Source organism: Musca domestica, unplaced genomic scaffold (genome assembly GCF_030504385.1).
Source record: "Musca domestica strain aabys unplaced genomic scaffold, Musca_domestica.polishedcontigs.V.1.1 131, whole genome shotgun sequence".
In the NCBI taxonomy this organism is placed as follows: Eukaryota; Metazoa; Arthropoda; class Insecta; order Diptera; family Muscidae; genus Musca; species Musca domestica.
Genome location: NW_026712174.1, coordinates 864,841 through 886,718, shown reverse-complemented (window position 1 = coordinate 886,718; position 21,878 = coordinate 864,841). Strand labels below are relative to the sequence as shown.

At 35.1% G+C, this 21,878-nt stretch overlaps 1 protein-coding gene across 2 annotated transcripts in view; it reads right to left on the bottom strand.

Annotated features, from left to right (window-relative positions):
* Positions 1 to 390: 390 nt before the first annotated feature.
* The window catches only part of LOC131800931 (probable aminopeptidase NPEPL1), a 43,774-nt gene continuing 22,286 nt past the window's right edge, over positions 391 to 21,878 (bottom strand). For both annotated transcript variants that reach the window (XM_059118799.1, XM_059118800.1), the window contains exons 3-6: positions 21,431 to 21,587; positions 20,345 to 20,521; positions 855 to 965; positions 391 to 671 (exon numbers count right to left, since the gene is read on the bottom strand). In XM_059118799.1, coding sequence (XP_058974782.1) covers positions 540 to 671; positions 855 to 965; positions 20,345 to 20,521; positions 21,431 to 21,587 — 577 coding nt within the window. In that variant the 3' untranslated portion in view covers positions 391 to 539. The remainder of the gene's footprint in view (positions 672 to 854; positions 966 to 20,344; positions 20,522 to 21,430; positions 21,588 to 21,878) is intronic.

Below are 21,878 nucleotides of genomic sequence, written 5' to 3'. Positions count from 1 at the left end.
AACAACCACATAGTACTTAGACTTTTTACCAACCGATTTCACTAGCGAAAATGGACGTGGACCCAATATTCAATCCCGATTCATTTATTTATTTTTAACTGATGCTAAAAAATTCATTTTCTAGTTTACCTTATAATTGGGCCATGATAAAAACAATTGGTTCAAGATGTCTCATGTCTTTTTGGCGCAATCAAACTTATAATAAAATTACTTAATTTGAGACTTGTATTCCATTTTTAAACACCATTCTAAACAAGAAAAACAAATTTTCAGTTAATATCAGTACATTTTGAATTCAATTCTTTTTATTTATATTATAGATCAGACCACAAAAAATAAATGTAAATATCTGAAAATTAAAATTAAACGCATTACAGATTACTCGTTCGATTAATGTTACTTGAATGTTTTCCATTTTTTTTGAAAATGAACAACATTGAAATGAATAATATATGGAAACTAAATAATAGCATTCAAGATTTATTTCATTCTGGAAAGCGATTATGTCGCTCAATGGCAGAGCTGCTTCAGCCAATAATTTAGTCGCGACAGATGCGTTTCGGTGGTGGTTCAGAGTCACTGCATGCAATCGATTGCAACATCTTGCAGTTGGTGTGGCTACCAAACAAAGCCAGCAACAATGCCACGCCATAACCTGTGGCACGTTCACCCTAAAAATAGAAAAAAATATAGTGAGCCACGAAAATTAATTGGAAATTCAAGTACGAATGCACGTTTTTTTTCTTATTGTTATGAAATTTAACTGCACTATTTCGGTAGTCCAATATCAATTGATACTCTATTAATGCAGGGTATCAATTGAACTTCATCTCCTATAACTATGTTTTACTTACACAGTGGACAGGGGTGGCCATATCTACATGCATCCATATGCCTGGATAATCGAATCCCAGGTTAGCTCCTACAAACAAGCCAGCACAAGACGATTGAGCATTGCTGCGGTCCTGAAATATACGTAAATGTGAGACATTAATACAGGGAATTACATATATTCGGAGTTATTAACTATTTTAGATCTATGGATCCAAAAATTGGGAAAAAAATTCAGTTACTGCTGAAATTTTGAGGCAATGAAAGAGTAATGATATCATATTTTTGTTCATTTCAGTCGATGAATGTAAGTATCATTGTTCTCAACGAATGTATCCTTCATTCATGGCCCGTTTGACAATTATGTTTACTGTCAAAAGACAGAATAGTTTAGAAGCTACGAAGTTAATTGTGAAATTATTGTTAAAATTAGTGGCTAAAATCATCAAATACCGAATATCGGGTATCGTTCTATTGGGTCTATACACCTATGACAAAAAAATCACAGCAGGTCCACGTCTTCGTATAGCCCCCATATAACGGTACCTCCCAATATTCCGTATTTTGATGATTTCAGCGAACTTTTTTACCAGAGTTGTTTTAAATGTTGTATTTAAAGTTCGTAACGGGTACTACAGCCTATGAGAAAAAATCACTTATGAAGGAACACGTCTTTGTATAGCACCCATATAAGGGGACTCATTTGAGAGGTATTTTTCTACGGAATTTTATTTAATTTTTCAAATTCCTTTAAAATGATGGAGGGAGTTCGGCTCAGCCGGACTTAGCTGCTTTTGTACTTGTTTAATGTTACTTCAGTTTTGAGAATTCATTCAACTCTTTCTGATCTTGTAATGTTCGCTTAACAATTTGTAAAGGGTGTTCCAAGTAGAAAATAATTTTTAAATTATAAATATAACACAGATATTTAAAAAAAATCGTAAAACAGACAGATTGAGGTTATGTGTGGCAGGATACCGCTGGCACACACACAATCTTTTTAATTATATTTTTAATGACCGTTTTCCATGAATGCTGCGGTATTTCATTAATGCAGCGTCCAGTTTTCTCTTTTAAGGCTTTACTTGAACGTAAACTATCGACATCAAAATGCAAACCTCCCCCCAAAAAATAAACCTAAATGTGTTAAATTACACGAATTAGGCGACCGATTCAGGTGTTAAAAATGCGAAATAACACGATCGGGAAATGACTGATGCAGCTATTGGATTGTTTCTTTGGTTTTATGACATGTGGTGCCGTCTTCTTCAAACCAAATGCCTTCTATATTCATTTCTAGGCAAGAACAAACTGATTATCAATTCACGATACCGAACATCATTGACTGTTTAAGCTTGACCGGCCTCATTTCATAAAAAATGCGATTATTTCTCCAGCCCAGCCACCACACATTGGCACGTTGAGGATGCATTTGCTTCTCGTGAATCTCTCGAGAATTTTCCTCACCTCAAAGGGGCAATTCTGCCTATCGACGAAGGAATCAATATGGAAATGGGCCTCGTCTCTAAAGATAACTTTTTCGGTAAAATAAACAACTTGCTCTATAATAACCTATTTACGAACTCCCTTCGCTGTTCGGTCGATCGAACTGGTCGAATGCGCATTGTTGTCTTTACATCACTATAGTACTTAGTTTATCTCAGAAATGTTGCTCAGGTTATTCCTATATATTTGCGACAGTCAGATTCTTATCAGCAATCGCTTTTTAGAGAGGTTTTCGTCACGCAGGCGATAGAAAATGTTTGCAGGACGAATCACAGTTGAAAACTATGTAGTTTATATGTATACCCTTCGAACTATGATTGCGTCCCTATTACATATCGAACACACTTGGATCGAAATCGCAAAAGCTAATAAAAACAAACACTCACACACACACACACCAACAACAACAAACAGGTTGCAAGGCGGCAAGAAGGCCGGCTGGCAGGCAATTTGTATTCAAAATGTCAAAATATTATTTAGTTAGCAATCAATTTATGTTTGGTAATTTTGAAATATGTCAACAGAAATGTTTGTCAACATAATTGATTGAGGGGGACACAAAGTGATAGTATTTGGTCGTTGATCGTTCGTCGAATCAACCACCGCCCCAACTCCCCACCAACTGGTGTCCTCAATACTATGTTCGGCAAATGCAATTTTAGGAAATAGAATTTATCTCATCTGGGCGTGTATGTGGGTGTGTATACGTGTGTATGTTCGAAAGGGTGGGTGTGCGTGCTGGAGCATGATATGATGATTTGACCATATTTCGTAAATTAAAATATGCATTGCAAATGTATTGTGACATATCGATGTGTTGTTATACATATCGATGCAATCAAAGTAGAAAAAAAAACAAACGTCAATATGTAACAATTTTAACTATACAAATGTTTTATGTTTTTGTAATAATTTGTCATGATGTCAGGCTATTGAATCATAGGTGCGATTGATAACTCAATAATCTTTTTACGATTTGTTCAAATTGTCATTGAGCGAGCAGTTTAGACTCAGAATTTGAAAAGTGTTAGGGCTTCTTTCGCTATGACGATACGATAGTGAATGCGAAAGAAAAACACCATGCCTACTGATACCCTACGCCACAGTTTGGTACAGGGTATTATGTCTGTGCATTTGTTTCGAACATGCAGAAAAAAAAACGAAGTAGACCTACAGCTCATTTTGATAATCTTCATAGAATCACTTTCTGAGCCGATTTTTGCATGTCCGCCATTTATTTTTTGAAAACAAAGTACCGGGCGCATTTACAGGGTGAGACGAAAAAACTGCAACCAATTTCAGATTGATGTCAGTACTAAGTCTCTGGTCCGACAGCTGTTAAATTATTCCAGTGACAGCTCATTATATTGTTTACAAGCGTACAAAAGCATTTTGGTGAGCGTTTTCCAGAAAAAAGTTATTCGTGATGGAATTCAAACGTGATGGTGTGATTTCTTTATATTTGGCTGAAAACTCACAAGTGGTTGGAATAAATCTTTTGTGCCTCGTACCAGCGAAACCCGCGACTTGATCGAAACCCGCGTCGCAGTGGCCGAAAAATGGCTTGTGAACTGAACATATCGCAATATTCCATTCGGCAAATATTGAAAAATGAGCTCGGGGTAAAGCCATTCTAAAAAGTGCAAGAACTTACACCGCAACAGAAAGAAAATAGACTCAAAAGAGGTAAAGAGTTGCTTCGCTTGGCCGAAAGTGGAGAACTGCCGAATTTGGTTTTCTCCGATGAGAAAACATTCGTTGTCCAGCAGTTTGTAAACAAACAAAATGATCGTGTTTACTTGCCAAAGAGGTCAGCTGAAAATGCGCACCTTCGGTTGACCACCAGAACTCAAGCGCCGGCTATGGTGATGGTATGGGCCGCCATAACAACCGATGGTCGCTCTCCGCTCGTATTAATCGACTGTGGCATTAGAATAAATGCCGAATATTATCACGAAAATATTGTGGAGGGTTATTAAAGCCTTGGGCACGCACACATTTTGGCCGCAGACCTTGGACATTCCAACAGGACTCAGCACCATCAGACTCAGCACGCGGGTTCCTCGCTTCATTTCCGGCGCACAATGGCCGGATAGCAATCCGTTGGACTATTGTGTCTGGAGTATTTTGGAAAGCAAGGTTGGCACTAAAAAATATATTAGTTCCGTTTGATTCGAAATTATAACTGCTCTAAATCTACAATAAGCATTTAAAAAAGTTTCGTAATTAGTACGATTCTCTTCACATTAATTGCCAATATAAACGTTTATTTGCAACAGGTAGACCTACTAAATATGCATGTTAGGTTCTCGACTCTCGGCGTATCCAGCTGTTTCAACATTACTATTGAGATTCCGTCCGGGCCCAACGCTTTGGATGACTTAGTATTACGGATGACATTTGCAACGTCACCCATCGTAAACTGTGGTGGTTCCTCCTCGGCGGGAAGAGATCTGATACGACGAAGTACTCTTCGCTTCACCCTGTCGCTCTCGGGGTGCTCGACAAATTGTCGGTTAAAATACTCCGCGCACCACTTCGGATCAGTCACCGTTACGTCGTTAAAGGTGACTGAGTTCCTATCATCCTTTTTTTCAAGGGTTCACCAGTGGACCCGATTTTTGGCTTTTACTACCCATAATATTCCCAAATTGGAAACTGCAATATCTGATTTCCAACAAAATAAGGTCTATTAAAAATTTCACTAACAACCAAACGAAAAATTGCCAGAACACAATAATTATTTAAAGATTTTTTTAATATCTCTCGTCGCATCCGCTGAACCCCGGTTAAAGAGGCGAGTTCAGCGACATATGCTGTAAAGCAAGAAAAACTAATTTTTATTAAATATTTATCTAAATAATAAACATAAACATTGCTCGAAGAATACAATTTCCGTTTCCTTCGCTCCGTCGGATCTGAAGGAAAACGGTATTGTTACATTTCCGTTTTACGATGTGTGGCAAAGGAGAACAAAAAGTACAAAACAACCGACTTCCATCAATTCCACACACACACACACACAACATACATACTCATATCCATTTGTACATACATATCCACATAAATATTCATATAACTCCATATCAGCATACTCTACATCCGTGGGATCGTTAAAGGACTACAAAAAAAGATGAGCAGTACACCACCTACCAGGATGTGAAGGTAAGTATTTTTTTACAATCCCCTTGCAAAAAAAAAAAAAAAAAACAAAACAAAACATGGTAAGGTTGTTACTTCTATCCCTGTTGTTCAAATTGTCGTTGTTCTTGTTGTTTGTAATGTATTTAATCTTCATGGTGTAACGTGTTTGCGGTTATACGTTGTGTGTGTGTGTTTTCTTTGTAATAATTCTTTCATTTCACATGGACACAAAAACAAAACATACACACAAACACACAATTACTCTCGGCTAACAATCTACAGGTGCATGCAACACGAAATTAACATTACGTCGCAACAACAAGAAGAAAGAATGAAAAAGATTCCTTGGCACATTAGAATAGCTACACTCAAAGAAATTCCAGGCAATTCAGAGGGCTAGAAGTGAATATAAACTTCGAAATATTTGAAGCCAGCAAGTAATGTAATATAGTGCTCCTGTATCAACTAGTGGGGAGAGGACAGTATTTTTTGTGAAAAGTAAACTAAAATTATAAAAACCCCGAATTAAATGGAAAGTTCCGCTTTCCAAGCAAAGCATTTGCTTAGCACATGTATCATACTAGTGATAACAACGGCATAGTCCCGCATTACCAGTCGAACAAAACGAATGACTACATTCTTCTACATTACCAATAAGCTAAAAAATGAGATTTTTCCAATTTCACACTTCATATCATACTGTTAAAAATTTAGGCATGTAAAAACTTGAGAGGGAACCGGACAAACTTTTCCAATTATATGCGAAAGATTGTTAACAAAAATATTGAATTTATTTAGGGGAGGTACGAGAAGGAGTGGACCAGAGGGCTGCAACGAGTATGCAAAAATTCAAGCATACTCGGTTTCTTGCATGATTTTTGTTGATGCAGTCGTTTAGTTTGGTCTGAATGAAATGACCGTTTTCGCTTCTGATCGAATCGAACGCTCAGTTTGAATCACTTCACTCACAATCAAACATGAGCGTTCGAGACGGTTTGATGTGTTCAGCAACATGAGTTGATCGAACACATGAATGTAAATGAGCAATCACAACCGTGATTGTCTTCTTTGAATCGAGTTCGCTCAGCGTCATTGTTTATTCAACCATTTAATCAAGTTGGGACAGTTTATTTTGACTTTTTTAATATTTGAAATGGAAGAATATTGTGATAGTGCGACCGAAATTGTTGCAAGTAGAAACTACACAGGTGTAGGTAAACGAAAAGGTCGAGGTTTGTGAAAAATCTTGACCAATATTGTAAAATAAAAAATATTTCAACATTTTTAGCTTTCTAAATACCAATGATGTGTTTCTTTATTAAAAAATTTAATTTTGTTTTTTTTTTTTTTTTTTTTTTTTTTTTCAAATAAGTTACTGAAGTATAGCATACCAAAAACCCAAATAAAATGAAAAATTGTATGCTTATTAAATATAATTTGTACCAATTTCTTTAATGGGGACATCTTTTAGTTATGAAATCCTTAGTAAAATTACAATCATGATTTCGCTCAAATTCGAACATTTGTGTTTTAATCAAATCAAATCACTCACTTAACTAGGATAAATAAAACCGATCAGACTCATCATAGATGATCGACCCGTTATGAACAATTCAACATAAGTTCGTAAACAAATAACTCATGTGACCTGTTTGATTGCGATCACAAAACTTCGATCAATACATGTTTGATCACAACTTTTTCGTTTGGCTTGAGTAACTCGAATGAACATGTTGCATCTGACCGATTGATTGAGTTTGATTGTATTTCCACTGTGTGTGATCAAGCCTACTCAATCATATCAGTTTGAATCACTTCACTCACAATCAAACATGAGCGTTCGAGACGGTTTGATGTGTTCAGCAACATGAGTTGATCGAACACATGAATGTAAATGAGCAATCACAACCGTGATTGTCTTCTTTGAATCGAGTTCGCTCAGCGTCATTGTTTATTCAACCATTTAATCAAGTTGGGACAGTTTATTTTGACTTTTTTAATATTTGAAATGGAAGAATATTGTGATAGTGCGACCGAAATTGTTGCAAGTAGAAACTACACAGGTGTAGGTAAACGAAAAGGTCGAGGTTTGTGAAAAATCTTGACCAATATTGTAAAATAAAAAATATTTCAACATTTTTAGCTTTCTAAATACCAATGATGTGTATTAAAAAATTTAATTTTGTTTTTTTTTTTTTTTTTTTTTTTTCAAATAAGTTACTGAAGTATAGCATACCAAAAACCCAAATAAAATGAAAAATTGTATGCTTATTAAATATAATTTGTACCAATTTCTTTAATGGGGACATCTTTTAGTTATGAAATCCTTAGTAAAATTACAATCATGATTTCGCTCAAATTCGAACATTTGTGTTTTAATCAAATCAAATCACTCACTTAACTAGGATAAATAAAACCGATCAGACTCATCATAGATGATCGACCCGTTATGAACAATTCAACATAAGTTCGTAAACAAATAACTCATGTGACCTGTTTGATTGCGATCACAAAACTTCGATCAATACATGTTTGATCACAACTTTTTCGTTTGGCTTGAGTAACTCGAATGAACATGTTGCATCTGACCGATTGATTGAGTTTGATTGTATTTCCACTGTGTGTGATCAAGCCTACTCAATCATATTCATTGCAGCCCTCTGGAGTGGACCGACATCTATACAGGGTGAGATAAAAAACTGCAACAAAGTCAAGCGCCATAATTTTTACATTTTTTTTTTAATTTTATTGAATCAAAGCAAGAAATGTCGGAATAGCATCACATTTTAGAATAAGTTTAGATTTGTTCGAAATGGTCACCTCTGGAACGAATTATGGCCTTCAAACGGCCAATGAAACCGTCACACGCTGCCCGAATGTTGCTCTGCGGTATTTTGGTCCATTCCAGGTGAAGCACTTGCTTGAGTATTTATTCTGATGCCACGGTCGATTAATACGAGCAGAGAGCGACTATCGGCTGTTGTGGCGGGCCCCACCCTCACCATGGCTGGCGCTTGAGTTCTGATGGCCAACCGAAGGTGCACATTTTCAGCTAACCTCTTTGGAAAGTAACAACGATCGTTTTGTTTGTTTACAAACTGCTGGACAACGAATGTTTTCTCATCGGAGAAAACCAAATTCGGCAGTTCACAACTTTCGACAAAGCGAAGCAAACTCTAGTTCTTTTGAGTCTATTTTATTTCTTTTTGCACTTTTTGGAAATTCAATGGCTTTACCCCGAGCTCATTTTTCAATATTTGCCGAATGGAATATTCCGATATGTTCAGCTCACGAGCCATTTTTCGGGCACTGCGACGCGGGTTTCGATCAAGTCACTTCTTTACTTTTCGAACCATTTCTGCTGATGTTGCTGTTTTCTTCCGTCCATTTCCTTGACGTCGGGCTACGGTAACGAGCGATGGTACGAGACACAAAAGATTTATTCACATTTAAATGCTGGAGTGCTCTAACGATAGCCACTTGTGGTTTTCCAGGCAAATATAAATAAATCGCAGTATCACGCTTGAATTCCATCACGAATAACTTTTTTCTGGAAAATTCTCACCACGCTTGTAAACAATATAAAGAACTGTCACTGGAATAATTTTAACAGCTGTCGGACGAGTGGCTCAAAATGACAGCAGTCTGAAGTTTTTTTGGCATTTTTTTCAACTCATCTTGTACTGAGAATCCTCAAGGAAATTACAAAGCAATTTCTTAAAATTTTTATTTTTTTATAAATATAATGTCATCACTAATTATAAAGCTTAATTCAAAAAAAAAAAAAATTTTGGATTTTGACCTGAAATTCCTTTATTATGGACCGTTTATTAAGTAATAACAGCATTTGTCGCGTATCATTTGACACACATAGAAATACCCCAAAATGGTCATTGATAACCGCTACGATAACCAGTTAGGGTAATAGTTCAAAGAAATCCCAGATAAATTAAGAAAATTCGAAACATATCCTAGCAGACCTTTTTTGCTTATTTGAGCTAATGTTGAAGAAACACAATACCGCCCATCAGAGCAACTGGGCATATTAAATAGACTACCTGGACTATAAAGCCAACCTCTTTCGCTTGGGCACAAAAAAAATCTCACAACTTGTAACTACTTCCTAGAGTTCGGTAACACGTAAAAGCATCCTTGCATCCTATCCTAACTACCATGGACAATTTGTGATGCGTATTAAACTACAAGCGATTTACAATGTAAAGAATGGATGTACCGGGATGCAAGTGCTATTCGTGAAAAAAAAAAAACAACAAAAACAAACAAATGAAATGGACCAAAAGAGGCGAGGAGGAGGAAGAGAAACATAGAAACACTACCAATCAAAGGCCAAAGGCAGTCAACTGGAAACAATTCAAGTGAATCCCATGAAGAAAACGACTACATCCACGACCAGATGAGATCACCCAACCATATGACCAACAAACCAGCCATACGACGTCATCAAAGTCCAGTAAACCAATATTGTACGTGTTCACGAACCGTTAATGCTCCTCACTCTATGCGAATGGAAGTGACTGGCTGGATAGCTGGTCGTGGATGTGGGTGGAGGTAGATTCTGTAAGTTGCAGCCAGTCATTGCAACCATTTGAATCTACACTACACTACTACCCTTTTTTAGGAATTTTCCTTTTGACTCGACGTTTGGACATGGGCACATTATCTTGCAAAAATATTGAACAGAAGTTTGTTTAGAAAAAGAAAATAAGTAACATATCTCGAATCAAACTTACCATTGTCGGTCGAAGACATCCTAAAACATTTAACGGCTTTGCCCGATTTCTTACAATCCGAATGTTGTTTTATACCCTCCATCATAGTATGGAATTTGTCATTCCGTTTGTAACACTTCGAAATATACATTTTAGACCCCACAATGTATATATATTTTTGATCAGCATAAAATTCTATGTCGATTTAGCGACTTTCCGTCTGTGGAAATCACTCAAGCAGGACTTTTGGTATTGAAAATGGGCCATGTACGTCCACGTTTTGGTACAGTCCCCATATAATGGTACCTATATATTTTCGGTATTTTAGTGATTTAAGTGTTTCAAATTTGAAGTTATTTATTTGAAGTTCGAAATGACATAAAATTGTCTGTGCAGCTCCACGTTTTGGTATATCCCCCATATACCGATAGGTAGGCTATATCGGTATTTTGATGATTTTAGCTACATTATTCTCCGATTTCTTTTTTGCTTATCACCAAAGTTGCCTATGCATGTCTACATTCGGTATTTTTATACCTACACCACAAGGTGGTCAGTGTATTATGTCTTTGTGCATTTGTTTGTAACAGGCAAAAGGAAACGAGATAGATCAATAGTTCCTTTTGATGATCTGCATAGAATCACATTCTGAGTCGATTTATGCATATCCGTCCGTCCGTCTGTCCGTCCGTGGGTCTGTTCATGTATTTTTGTAAACAAAGCACAGTTCGCATTTATTGCCCTATCCAGATGAAATTTTGCACAAATCGTTTGTTTGGCCCAAAAACGAATTCTATTGAAATTGGAGATAATCGGTCAAAATTTAGATATAGCTCACATATATATATATATATATATATATATATATATATATATATATATATATATATATATATATATATATATATATATATATATATATATATATATATATATATATATATATATATATTCGTTCGATTTGCCTTTTATTGTGCACCAAACGTGTAATATCAGTCCGAATAGTATGGAATTTTGCACGTACGATCAGATTGGACCAGAAAATAAGTATGCCGAATTTGATCGAAATCGGTTGAGATATAGCTATAGCTCCCATATATATTGTTCATCCGATTTGTTATTTTTGTCCTCCGCTGCCGTAATATGCACTCTAAAATAACAATATTTGGGATGAAATTTGGCACTTACGACCGAAGCTAGTATGTCAAATTTAGTGAAGATCGGTTCAGATACAGCTATGGCTCCCATATATATTGTTCAACCAATTTGTCATATTTGTTACCCACAGCCGTTATATGCACTCTGTAACAACGATATTCAGGGAAATATATCAAATACAGCTCAGAAATATCTTTGCTAAATTTTATCGAGATCAGTTCCGATTTGGGTATAGCTCCCATATATATTTTTATCCGATTTCAAATTAATTGTGCACCAAATGGGCAATACAAGTCCGAATTTAAAAGATACAAATGCTTCGGCATATTTAGTCCTTTGAACTTTAAATTATAATTATAATCATAGCGTGTATGATTGAATTCTCCCATAAAAACTTTTAATTGTTATGCGCAGCTCTACTAAATTAGCAAAGTGGTGTAGGGTATCATAAAGTCGGCCCCGCTCGACTTTAAGACTTTCTTTACTGGTTAAGATTTGAAAAGAATTTTTAACGGATTTTGTTTTTTTTTTTGAAAATTGTCAAATTCGTTCCAAATGGTGGAGATTATTCAAAGTTCGATCCGCTTTTTACTTCCTTTTTACTTCCTTTTTAAATAGATAGATCTATAGTTTTTTATTTTTAACAGAGGGAATTTTTAAATTTAAAGATTTGGATATTTTGAAGATCAATTTTATAACTAAATAAAAATTGATTTATTAAAAAAATGGAAGGAAATTTTCGTTGCTACAAATGTGGAGTTTTAAAATATTTTAATATCATTTTTTTAAATATTTATACACCACACTGTGGTCAGGGTATTATGTCCGTGTGCATTTGTTTGTTAAATAGGGAAGGAAGTGAGATAGAACCATAATTCCTTTTGATGATCTGCAAGAATCACATTCTGAGTCGATTTATAACATGTCCGTCTGTCTGTCCATGTATTTTTGTGAAAAATATGGACGTTTCATTTATATTGGATAAAATTTTACACAGGTCATTTGATTGACCCAAGGACGAACCCTATTGAAATTGGATCAGATTTGGATATACAAAGCTCCCATATACATGTTTGTCTAATTTGCCTTTTATTTTGCACCAGATATGTAATATTGGCACATATAAGATGGAATTTGACACAAATAATCAAATAATACATATGTTTTGTGAAAATCGATTCAGAGTTGGATATACTTCTCATATATTCGTTCCCTTTGATTCTAAATTATTACGGTTCTAAAACACACTAACTGCCAATATAAACGTTCATTTGCAACGGGTAGCTCTGCTATATGTATAGTGGTGTAGGGTATCATATAGTTGGTCTCGCCCGACTTTTAATTTTTCTTTACTGCTCTTTTTTTAATTTTCAATATTTTTAAGAATATTTTCGAGGCTATATATGTGGATATTTTTAAAATATTTTCTGAACTATAAACAAGGTTATTTGTAAGGATTTTAAATTAAAAAAAAACATTTTCATGATGTCATCTCTGGAGGTATAAACGTGGATTTTAAAGAGGTTTCAAATTTCAATTTAACAATGGCAAATACGAGTAAGGAAATGACACAGGGCAAGCTGGGCCGACTATGTTATGCGCGACCACGCCCATCATGTTTAGCAGAAATTCTCATAACAAATGTCACTTTGTATTTAGACAAGAGTTGAATATGTGATGATTTGTGCGTCCTCAAGTTTATATATTATTATTTTTTGGATTGCCAACAGGGAGATTTGAATCAACGACCTTGAGTCTTGTATTCGGAGGTGCACACTGGTTACTTGGTAAGATTTAAGTATGTTTTATTTTGACTTGTAAATATGTTATAGATTCGTATAATGGCTTTTTCATGAGCTATATATTAATCTGAATCGGTTTTGCACAAAGTTTGTATTACATATCATTGCCATAGAGTGCATATTATGGCATTGCGAAGACGTAAATATGAAATCGATTAAAGCGAGTATATGGAATCTATAGTTATATCTTAATAAATTTTGTACAAACTTAGCAGTAGACTAGTTGCAACTTTATCGCGCGAACCAATAACTAGCACGGCTGGTGTATATTTATACACTGGAGCTATATCTAATTTTTAACAGATTTTGACAAAACTTGGCTGATTTTTTTATTCTAAAATATCACATACATATTGTGCGTTTGTGTAACAAATTATCATATCAGTGTTCCTTAAACTTAAATATTTCTTAACACATCTTCTTTTTATTCGATAATTTAAAATTCACCGGCTTGAAGATATATATATTTTTTTAATTCATACTGCATAAAATTTTTTACACACATTCTCAAACTTGCAGACACGCATAAATACGGTGAAAAATGATAGCCTTCACACAGCACATTATGGGAAGGGGAGTTTTAATTAAACCTCTGTTATATCGAAATAAAAAAGAATCCATTTGAAGTAATTAAATTATAGCATTTCCAGTTGAACAGGAAGTGAATTTCGAAACAATCTTTGAATAGGCTCAACACACAAAACGGCATAAAATTAAAATTTAATAATTAATGGACATTTTTTAACTCCGATTTAATTAGATCCAGCAAGGATAATATTACCCTTGACGAAAAGTCATCTCTAATTTTGTGCACAAGAAGTTGGCTATATATAGATATATTTTGAACCAGATGAGTAAAACAAACCAACTAACAATTCATTTCTATAGCAAAAAAAGAAAGAAGTAAACAAATCTAACAACCAACCAAAGTCATAAAATTCTTTTAATGTGTTTAAAATTTCACATAAAAATAATGTAGACATTTCTTCATGTCAGCTGTAGTGGGAGGGGAGTTGGGTAAAACAGTATCATGACTAAACATTATTTAGGCAATGATACTGGGAAGAGATAAAAAATTTGCAAAAACATGATGTTAAAATCAAACTTTAATAACCGTTCTTGTAAATACAACTCGGTTGCACCCAAGGCGTGTTTAATAAGCACATATATAAAGAAGGCGAATTCATGCCCTAGTCTTCTCTTACTAAAATTTAACAATTGACATAGTTGTCCTGCCAATAAAGCCATGCAGGGATTTCAGCAGAAGGGAAAGATAAGAAAGATAATAATTATCAAAAACAAAAAAAACTAGTTTCAGCTGAGCTGAACTTTTAATCAAGGGTTACAGCAATATGGGGAATATGCGAAAACGTTGCAAATTACAGGGTAAGATAAAAAACTGCAACCAACTTCAGACTGCTGTCATTTCAATGTCTCTCGTCCGACAACTGTTAAAATTATTCCAGTGACAGCTCATTATATTGTTTACAAGCGTACAAAAGCATTTTGGTGAGAATTTTCCAAAAACAAAGTTATTCGTAATGGAATTCAAACGCGATAGTGTGATTTCTTTATATTTGACTGGAAAATCACAAGTGGCTATCGTTAGAGCACTCCAACATTTAAATGTGAATAACTCCTTTGTCTCTCGTACCATCGCTCGTTACCGTGATACTGATAGCGTAGCCCGACGTCAAGGAAGTGGACGAAAGAAAACAGCAACATCAGCAGAAATGGTTCGAAAAGTAAAGAGGCAATTTGATCAAAACCTCGTCGCAGTGCCCGAAAAATGGCTCGTGAGCGTTCAGCTCATATCGGAATATTCCATTCGGCAAATATTGAAAAATTAGCTCGGGGTAAAGCAATTGAAATTCCAAAAAGTGCAAGAACTTGCACCGCAACAGAAAGAAAATAGACTAGCTAAAGAGTTGTTGTTGTTGTTGTTGTAGCAGTAGTACATGTGTGTGTTTGTGTTCTGCTAATCTGGTTCCAGCTCCAGGTTTAGAAATTCGGCTACTTTAACGGGCTGTAGCCAGAGATCCTCTGGAGTGAGTTGGGTAGGTTTGGCTGAGCAATTAAAAAGGTGTAGCGTATTGTGCGGGCCTGTATCACACGCCGGACAGGCGTCACGCACATCTTCATCAATTCGTGCCCAATACGAATTGAGGCGACTACACCATCCTGAACGTAATTGCGCCAAAACTACCCTGGTTTGTCTAGGCAGCTGACGTTCTTCGGCTGCAATGGATGGGGGGTGGACTCCGAGGACGGCATTCACTTTATAACTGCTAATAGCATCCGCGACTGCATCGGTGTGAATGCCACTCAGACCTGCCTGATAGGCTTCTTGATCTAGAGGCTCTCTCTTGTAGCGCTGGACCTCCCTCTATAGATCATGTATGTCCTTCCTGACACGCCTGGGTGGGGGAGAGTTATCCACCATATGATGGTTGGGATGGCTCTCACGGTAACACCCAAGCAGGTACTGCAACGAAAGCATATGATTATGCTGACGTAAGGGAAGGACTTTCGCCTCCTCATGTAGATGGTCCACTAAAGCTAAAGAGTTGATTCGCTTGGTCGAAAGTGGTGAACTGCCGAAATTGGTTTTCTCCAATGAGAAAAAATTCGTTGTCCAGCAGTTTGTAAACAAACAAAATGATCGCGTTTACTTGCCAAAGAGGTCAGCTGAAAATGGGCACCTTCGGTTCGCCACCAGAAATTAAGCCCCGGCCATGGTGATCGTGTGGGCCACCATAACAGCCGATAGTCGCTTTCCGCTCGTATTAATTGACCGTGGCATCAGAATAAATGCCGAATATTATGGCGAAAATATTCTAGAGGATGTATTAAAGCCTTGGACATTCCAACAGTACTCAGCACCATCGCACTCAGCACGCACCACCAAAGAATGGTTAGAAAATGAGGTTTCTCGCGCACAATGGCCACCGAAATCTCCGGATACCAATCCGTTGGACTATTGTGTCTGGAGTATTGGCACTAAAATATACCAAAGTATCGCTTCGCCGGGAATGTGCCAAAATACCGCAGAGCAACATTCATTGGCCGTTTGAAGGCCATAATAATTCATGCCAAAGGTGACCAATTCGAACAAATCTAAACTTATTCTAAAATTTGATGCTATTTCCGACATTTCATTCAATAAAATTCAAAAAAAAAATATGTAAAAATTATGGTGTTTGACTTTTTTGCATTTATTTTTATCTCTTTGTTGGGTCTAAAATTATTAAGATGAGTTACAAACGGAATGACGAACTTAATATACCCTCCATACTATGCATGATGGAGGGTATAAAAAATAAGAGATGAGCGATATTTTGGATTAAAATTAGCATACAGTTTATGCTTATAAACTTAAAGGAAGAATACAATGTCTTAAGATTGGATGGGAGATTGTTAAAAATGCGAGCAATTTTTAAATAGAAAAATTTTTGTAACAGATGAATCAAGCGCAGTACAAGGATTTGTGGGGTCCTTACAGATCTAGAAAACTTAAAGAGATTCAAAAAAAGAAAAAGATGTCTGCAATAAAACTATCAAACGAACAACCTGGAAACTCTCTCACAAAAGGAGATATATGATCACGGCCTTTAGTTTCAACTCCAATTGTTTCAACTTACGAAAAACAAAACCACAACTGAATTCTAATTTTCTTAGAAAAAACTAAATCCAAATAGAACAACTTCTTTAAAATAAAAAACCTCTCAACATCGTTTCGTAATGGACGTGTGCTTTACATGTTTTATTATTATTGAACAATTTTATTCTGTTATATTTCGAACATATATTTTCCCAGACTACTGTTAGTTTATATTTTCAAAGCTATAAACCGAAATAAGATTATGAAAAATAAGGAAACCAACAACAATATTTTTTTTTGTGATGAGAAAATTGCTTCGAGACAATCCAAATATTATCAGTTTGAGATGTAGCAGCAAGAAACTTTGGATAATACTAAGATTAGGGCAAACACAAGCAAAAAAAACAAAAAAACAGCAAGGAAAACAAAGAAGGAGGTGGATGCCAGCAGTAAACATTCTGACGACCTGCATAAGTCATAAAAAGGAAACTTCAAATTGCTTTCATAATTTCCATACCATAAAACTGAATAAAATAAACGAAAAGAAAAGTCAACAAGATAGTGTAAAAGAAGGAAAAACTGATTCGCATAACATTGCAGAAACGACTGAAAAAAAAAACTTGAAAGAAAACGATGCAAGTAAACGTTTATTTCCTATTAATCGGAAAGCAAAAAAGTATATTAAAATAAATCGAACAAAATAATTTGGAATTTACTTATTGGAAAGATTCGTTTTTGTAAAATATTTATATTTAAAAATTATATTGCTTTTTGTTCTTTTCAAAATATCCTGTGGTAGTTTTTAGGGGCGATTTTTTACTATCAGAAAACAACAATAGGGCTGTTACAGAACCGACAAAAATCTACTAGTTTTGCAGAGACTGCCATTGATCATTTTTTTAACTGGTTCTTATTTCGTGAATGCCCCTGATTTGAAAGATGAATTGCTTTATCCTTCCCCTGAACGGATTTGGTTGTTCGCTTGGAAAATATTCGAAAATACTTTAAAATCATTATGAAATTATTACTTTAAAATGTTGCAGAATGCGTAAGAATTTTGGAAGAACAGAAGCACCGTATGTAAACCAGCAATATTGTGGAACTTGGGGTACAGAAAACCCACACGCAGACATTGAAAAGCCGAAAACGAGTAACTTTTTGGTCCGATTTTTGCTCCAGAAGCATAATTCGGTCATTGTCCTTCGAAAAAAAAAAACCGTTACATTATCGGACCAAGTTGAACGATTTTTCAGAACACAAATCCCTAAAAAATGAAGAGGAGAATATTGAAAACATTTGGGTTTAACAAGACGGCGCTACGTGCCACACAGTCGAGGCTTCACAAGCCAGATACAATTACCCCTCAAAGCATTATATTCGTGAACCATTAATGAAATACAGCTGCACACAATCAATAATGTGCTTAAACATTTGAAAAATCAGACATTTGAATAAAATTATTTTACATTATTAAGCGGAAGGATTGTTCTTTCAAATAAAAAAGATTCCGTAGGTTTTTATATCATTTGATTTGGTTTACTATTCATTCTGTGAATAAGCTATGAATTTTGGGAATGAGTGGCCGAAGTAGGGTTCGCGTATACCCTCCACAAACAAAACATCAATTTTAATCAACAAAGTTGACTTTAAGATGCGTTAGAAGACGGGATGGATGCAGCAGTTATGATCTCAAACTAACAAATTAAAGTCAATTCACTTCACAGCTTTTTACAAGAATGCAAGAAATTATATACCATAAATTTTGCAGTAAAAAACACTCAGTAACTTGTACTGGGAGAATTTTCCCTTTTACGTACATATATTGATCGAATAACATTTTGTAATATTTTCATTGGTTATCGTACACACCCATTCTTTAAATACGAGAAGTTAGTCATCCATCATAAATACGAAAAACCAGCATATATGTATATGTAGCTAGTGTCTCACAAATAGACTGAGAATTGCGGCAAATAAAACTAGACTAACATATTATAACAATTCTTTATTACGCTGTGCGACAAATTCAATTTTTTTTTCAATAATTACGGGGAAAATCCTTCAGATAATGAAAGTAGAGCTATAAATAGAAGACACGTCGGCGTTTTGAATTTTACATCGCATAGTAGCCTAAATCGGGGGGACCCTGTTCCATACAAGGTAGATATTTTTCATGACACATATTGATTATACAAATTTATTTTTTTCAAAGGCATTGACAATTTCCCAAAAAAAAAAAATTATATAAAAGGAGATTTTTATCGGATTGGATACGTATTAAATTAACAGCAAACAATTAAAAGTTCGGCCAGGCTGAATATATACCCTCCACCACTTGGAACGAATTTGGCAATTTAAAAAAAAATGAAAATCCGTTAAAATTCGGTTAAAATCTTAAAAATAACGAATGTAGCCGTTATATAAGTGTCTATACGACGACGTGGAGCTGCATAATCAAAATAACGAATATGGGGAGGTACCGTTATATGGGGGTTATAAGAAGACGTGTACCTGCACATACAATTTTCTGTCATAGGCTGTAGTATAGATTTAGAACTTCAAATACCAAATTTGAAACAATTCCGGTGAATAATGTCCTACATGTCCTACGTGGACCTACATTGCCCATTTTCAATACTAAAAGTCCTGCAGACATAATATACATTTGAGTAAAATTTTATCAAACTACTTCATTTCGTTCGGAAGCTAGAGTTATTTCCACAGACGGATAGACGGACAGACGGACGGATATCGCTAAATTGACATAGAATTTTATGCTGATCAAGAATATATATACTTTGTGGGGTGTAAAATGTATAGTTCGAGGTGTTACAAACGAAATGACAAACTTAATATACCCTCCATACTATGGTGGAGGGTATAAAAGGTAATTTTCACTTGTAGTACATACATTTCGGATATAATTTTCTTAAAAACAATTGTATCTAGATATATAGTTTATCTTGAGATTTTTAGTGAAATTTTGTGTTGAATATTTCTTCTTTTGGCACCTTCTGCCTAAAATGAAATTTTATGTACTTTCCGGCGTCAACTCGAAAAAAGGCAAAGGGAAAACTTATCAAAAAATTAGGGAATATTGATGTAAATATTTTTTGATATGCAGTGGAAACGTAGATTTCTTTTCTTAAGCGACGTTTATGAATATTAATGAAAAAATGTTTTTTTAATATATTTGAATTCCTGACGTTTAGGTAAAATGTAAACTTATGACGTATTTTATAATAATGATATTAATAAAAAATAATTTTGCAAAACATTTTGATCCCGTTTAAAAAGAGTTTAAAAACATCTTTCCAAAAAAGGTCAAAAACCAGCCACTAACGCAATTTATCCTTCTTCTAAAATATATTTAAAATAGGAACAATTCCAAATCTCCCACACGCAAATGTAGGAAATACTCTACGAATTAACGACATACATTGTATCGTCATGCCTGCTGTCCGCACTTGTCCACACCAGAATGGTAATTAAATCGTTATAAACATATTATCAGTAATTCCCAGTTCTTCGTAACAAAAAATAATGTAAATGTAGGCTACATGACTACTTACCGCAACGGAGTTCTTCATGTCGGCAACGGCCGATGCAAACTCGGAGAAATGCAATTCGGGGCAGTAAACTAAGGGCGCCAATAAATCTCCAGATTTACGTCCAGCTTCGAGGGACTTAATTTCCCATTCTTCAGAATTTGTCAGTATGGCGCCGTGATATTTTCCAGTAGCAATGCCCTGAAAACAAAATGAACGAAGTGAAGTACCAGCAGTGAATAAAAGCCAATATTCAATTTTTTTGCAAAATATTTATAGAACATAAATAGACTGACATCACAAACAGAAATTGAATAATGAGAATAGGTGTGTTTTGTGCATGAGTTGTGCACAAATTGTTTTCAATTGGAATTTTTAGTAAAATAAGGTTCAAATTTAATCATCCGACAAGGTTTTCGGAACAAAAGCTTTATTTATATTTCATCACCAATTAACTAATAGTGCTGGCTGGTTATGCATACGTCCATAATGCAAAAACGCCAGAAAACTTTAATATTCTCAAATAAAATCCCTCAGAAATGTCTGTTAAATGTATGAGATTAAGTTTCTATGTTCTGTCAACATTTCAATCAACATTATGACGTAATCGAATCAAATACGTTATAATATTTGATTTGACTAACATCTGCTGCATTCATGTTCAAACAATGTCCATGATATATCGGTCGATAATATCGTCTCAGAGGCAACGAACATTTGTCAATATTTGGTTGTCATAAAAATCAAGAGTAGCTTTGAACAGTCACTGAACTGCAATATTTCAAACAAAGGAATCTGAATGAGAATAATCAAACAAGCCTATGACACAGAACAGTATGTCTGGATGAAAATGAAACAACTGCAAATATGTGCATAATGTCTTCAAAGGATTTAACAAAATTTTATATGAAACACGTTATTGTCACTAGGACTATTTTATGCATTCTTAAGATCATTGATTTGTCTGGAAATGTTTTGATGTATAAAAAATTTTGCCTTGAACAAAGCTGGCATGTTTCCATCCCTCCATAAAAAAACGTTTAATATACAAAATTATGTTGTCAAATACAAGTTATTCTAATCATTTCAAAATACACGAAACATACGCACCTGGGCACCAGTCAGTGTTGCCATGTCCAATATTATGTTCGCCTTTAGATCTTTGTGGGCATATGCAACACCATCGGACAATACCAGACGTCCCTCGGCATCAGTATTATTAATTTCCACTGTACGTCCAGAGTACAATGTGTGGATGTCATCAGGTCTGGAATGAGCATCCGTGCGTTTATTTATGTTTACATTGGCATATTCGCATACATAGTTGCCATGTTAATTGTTGTACACACAAAGTACGTACGGTCGATTCATTTATGTTTCGTAGTTCAGGGAGAGAATGCCGACCATAGAACATCCAATGTTCATCGTTCGTTCGTAGATAGCCACACACCATGGTTATGATTGTTGTTTTAAATATTTTGTTATCCATCGCAGGTTTCGCCAGCATATGTTGTTGAAAGGTGAGTGGATGGTGTGTTTAAATTAAAGAATAACCGAG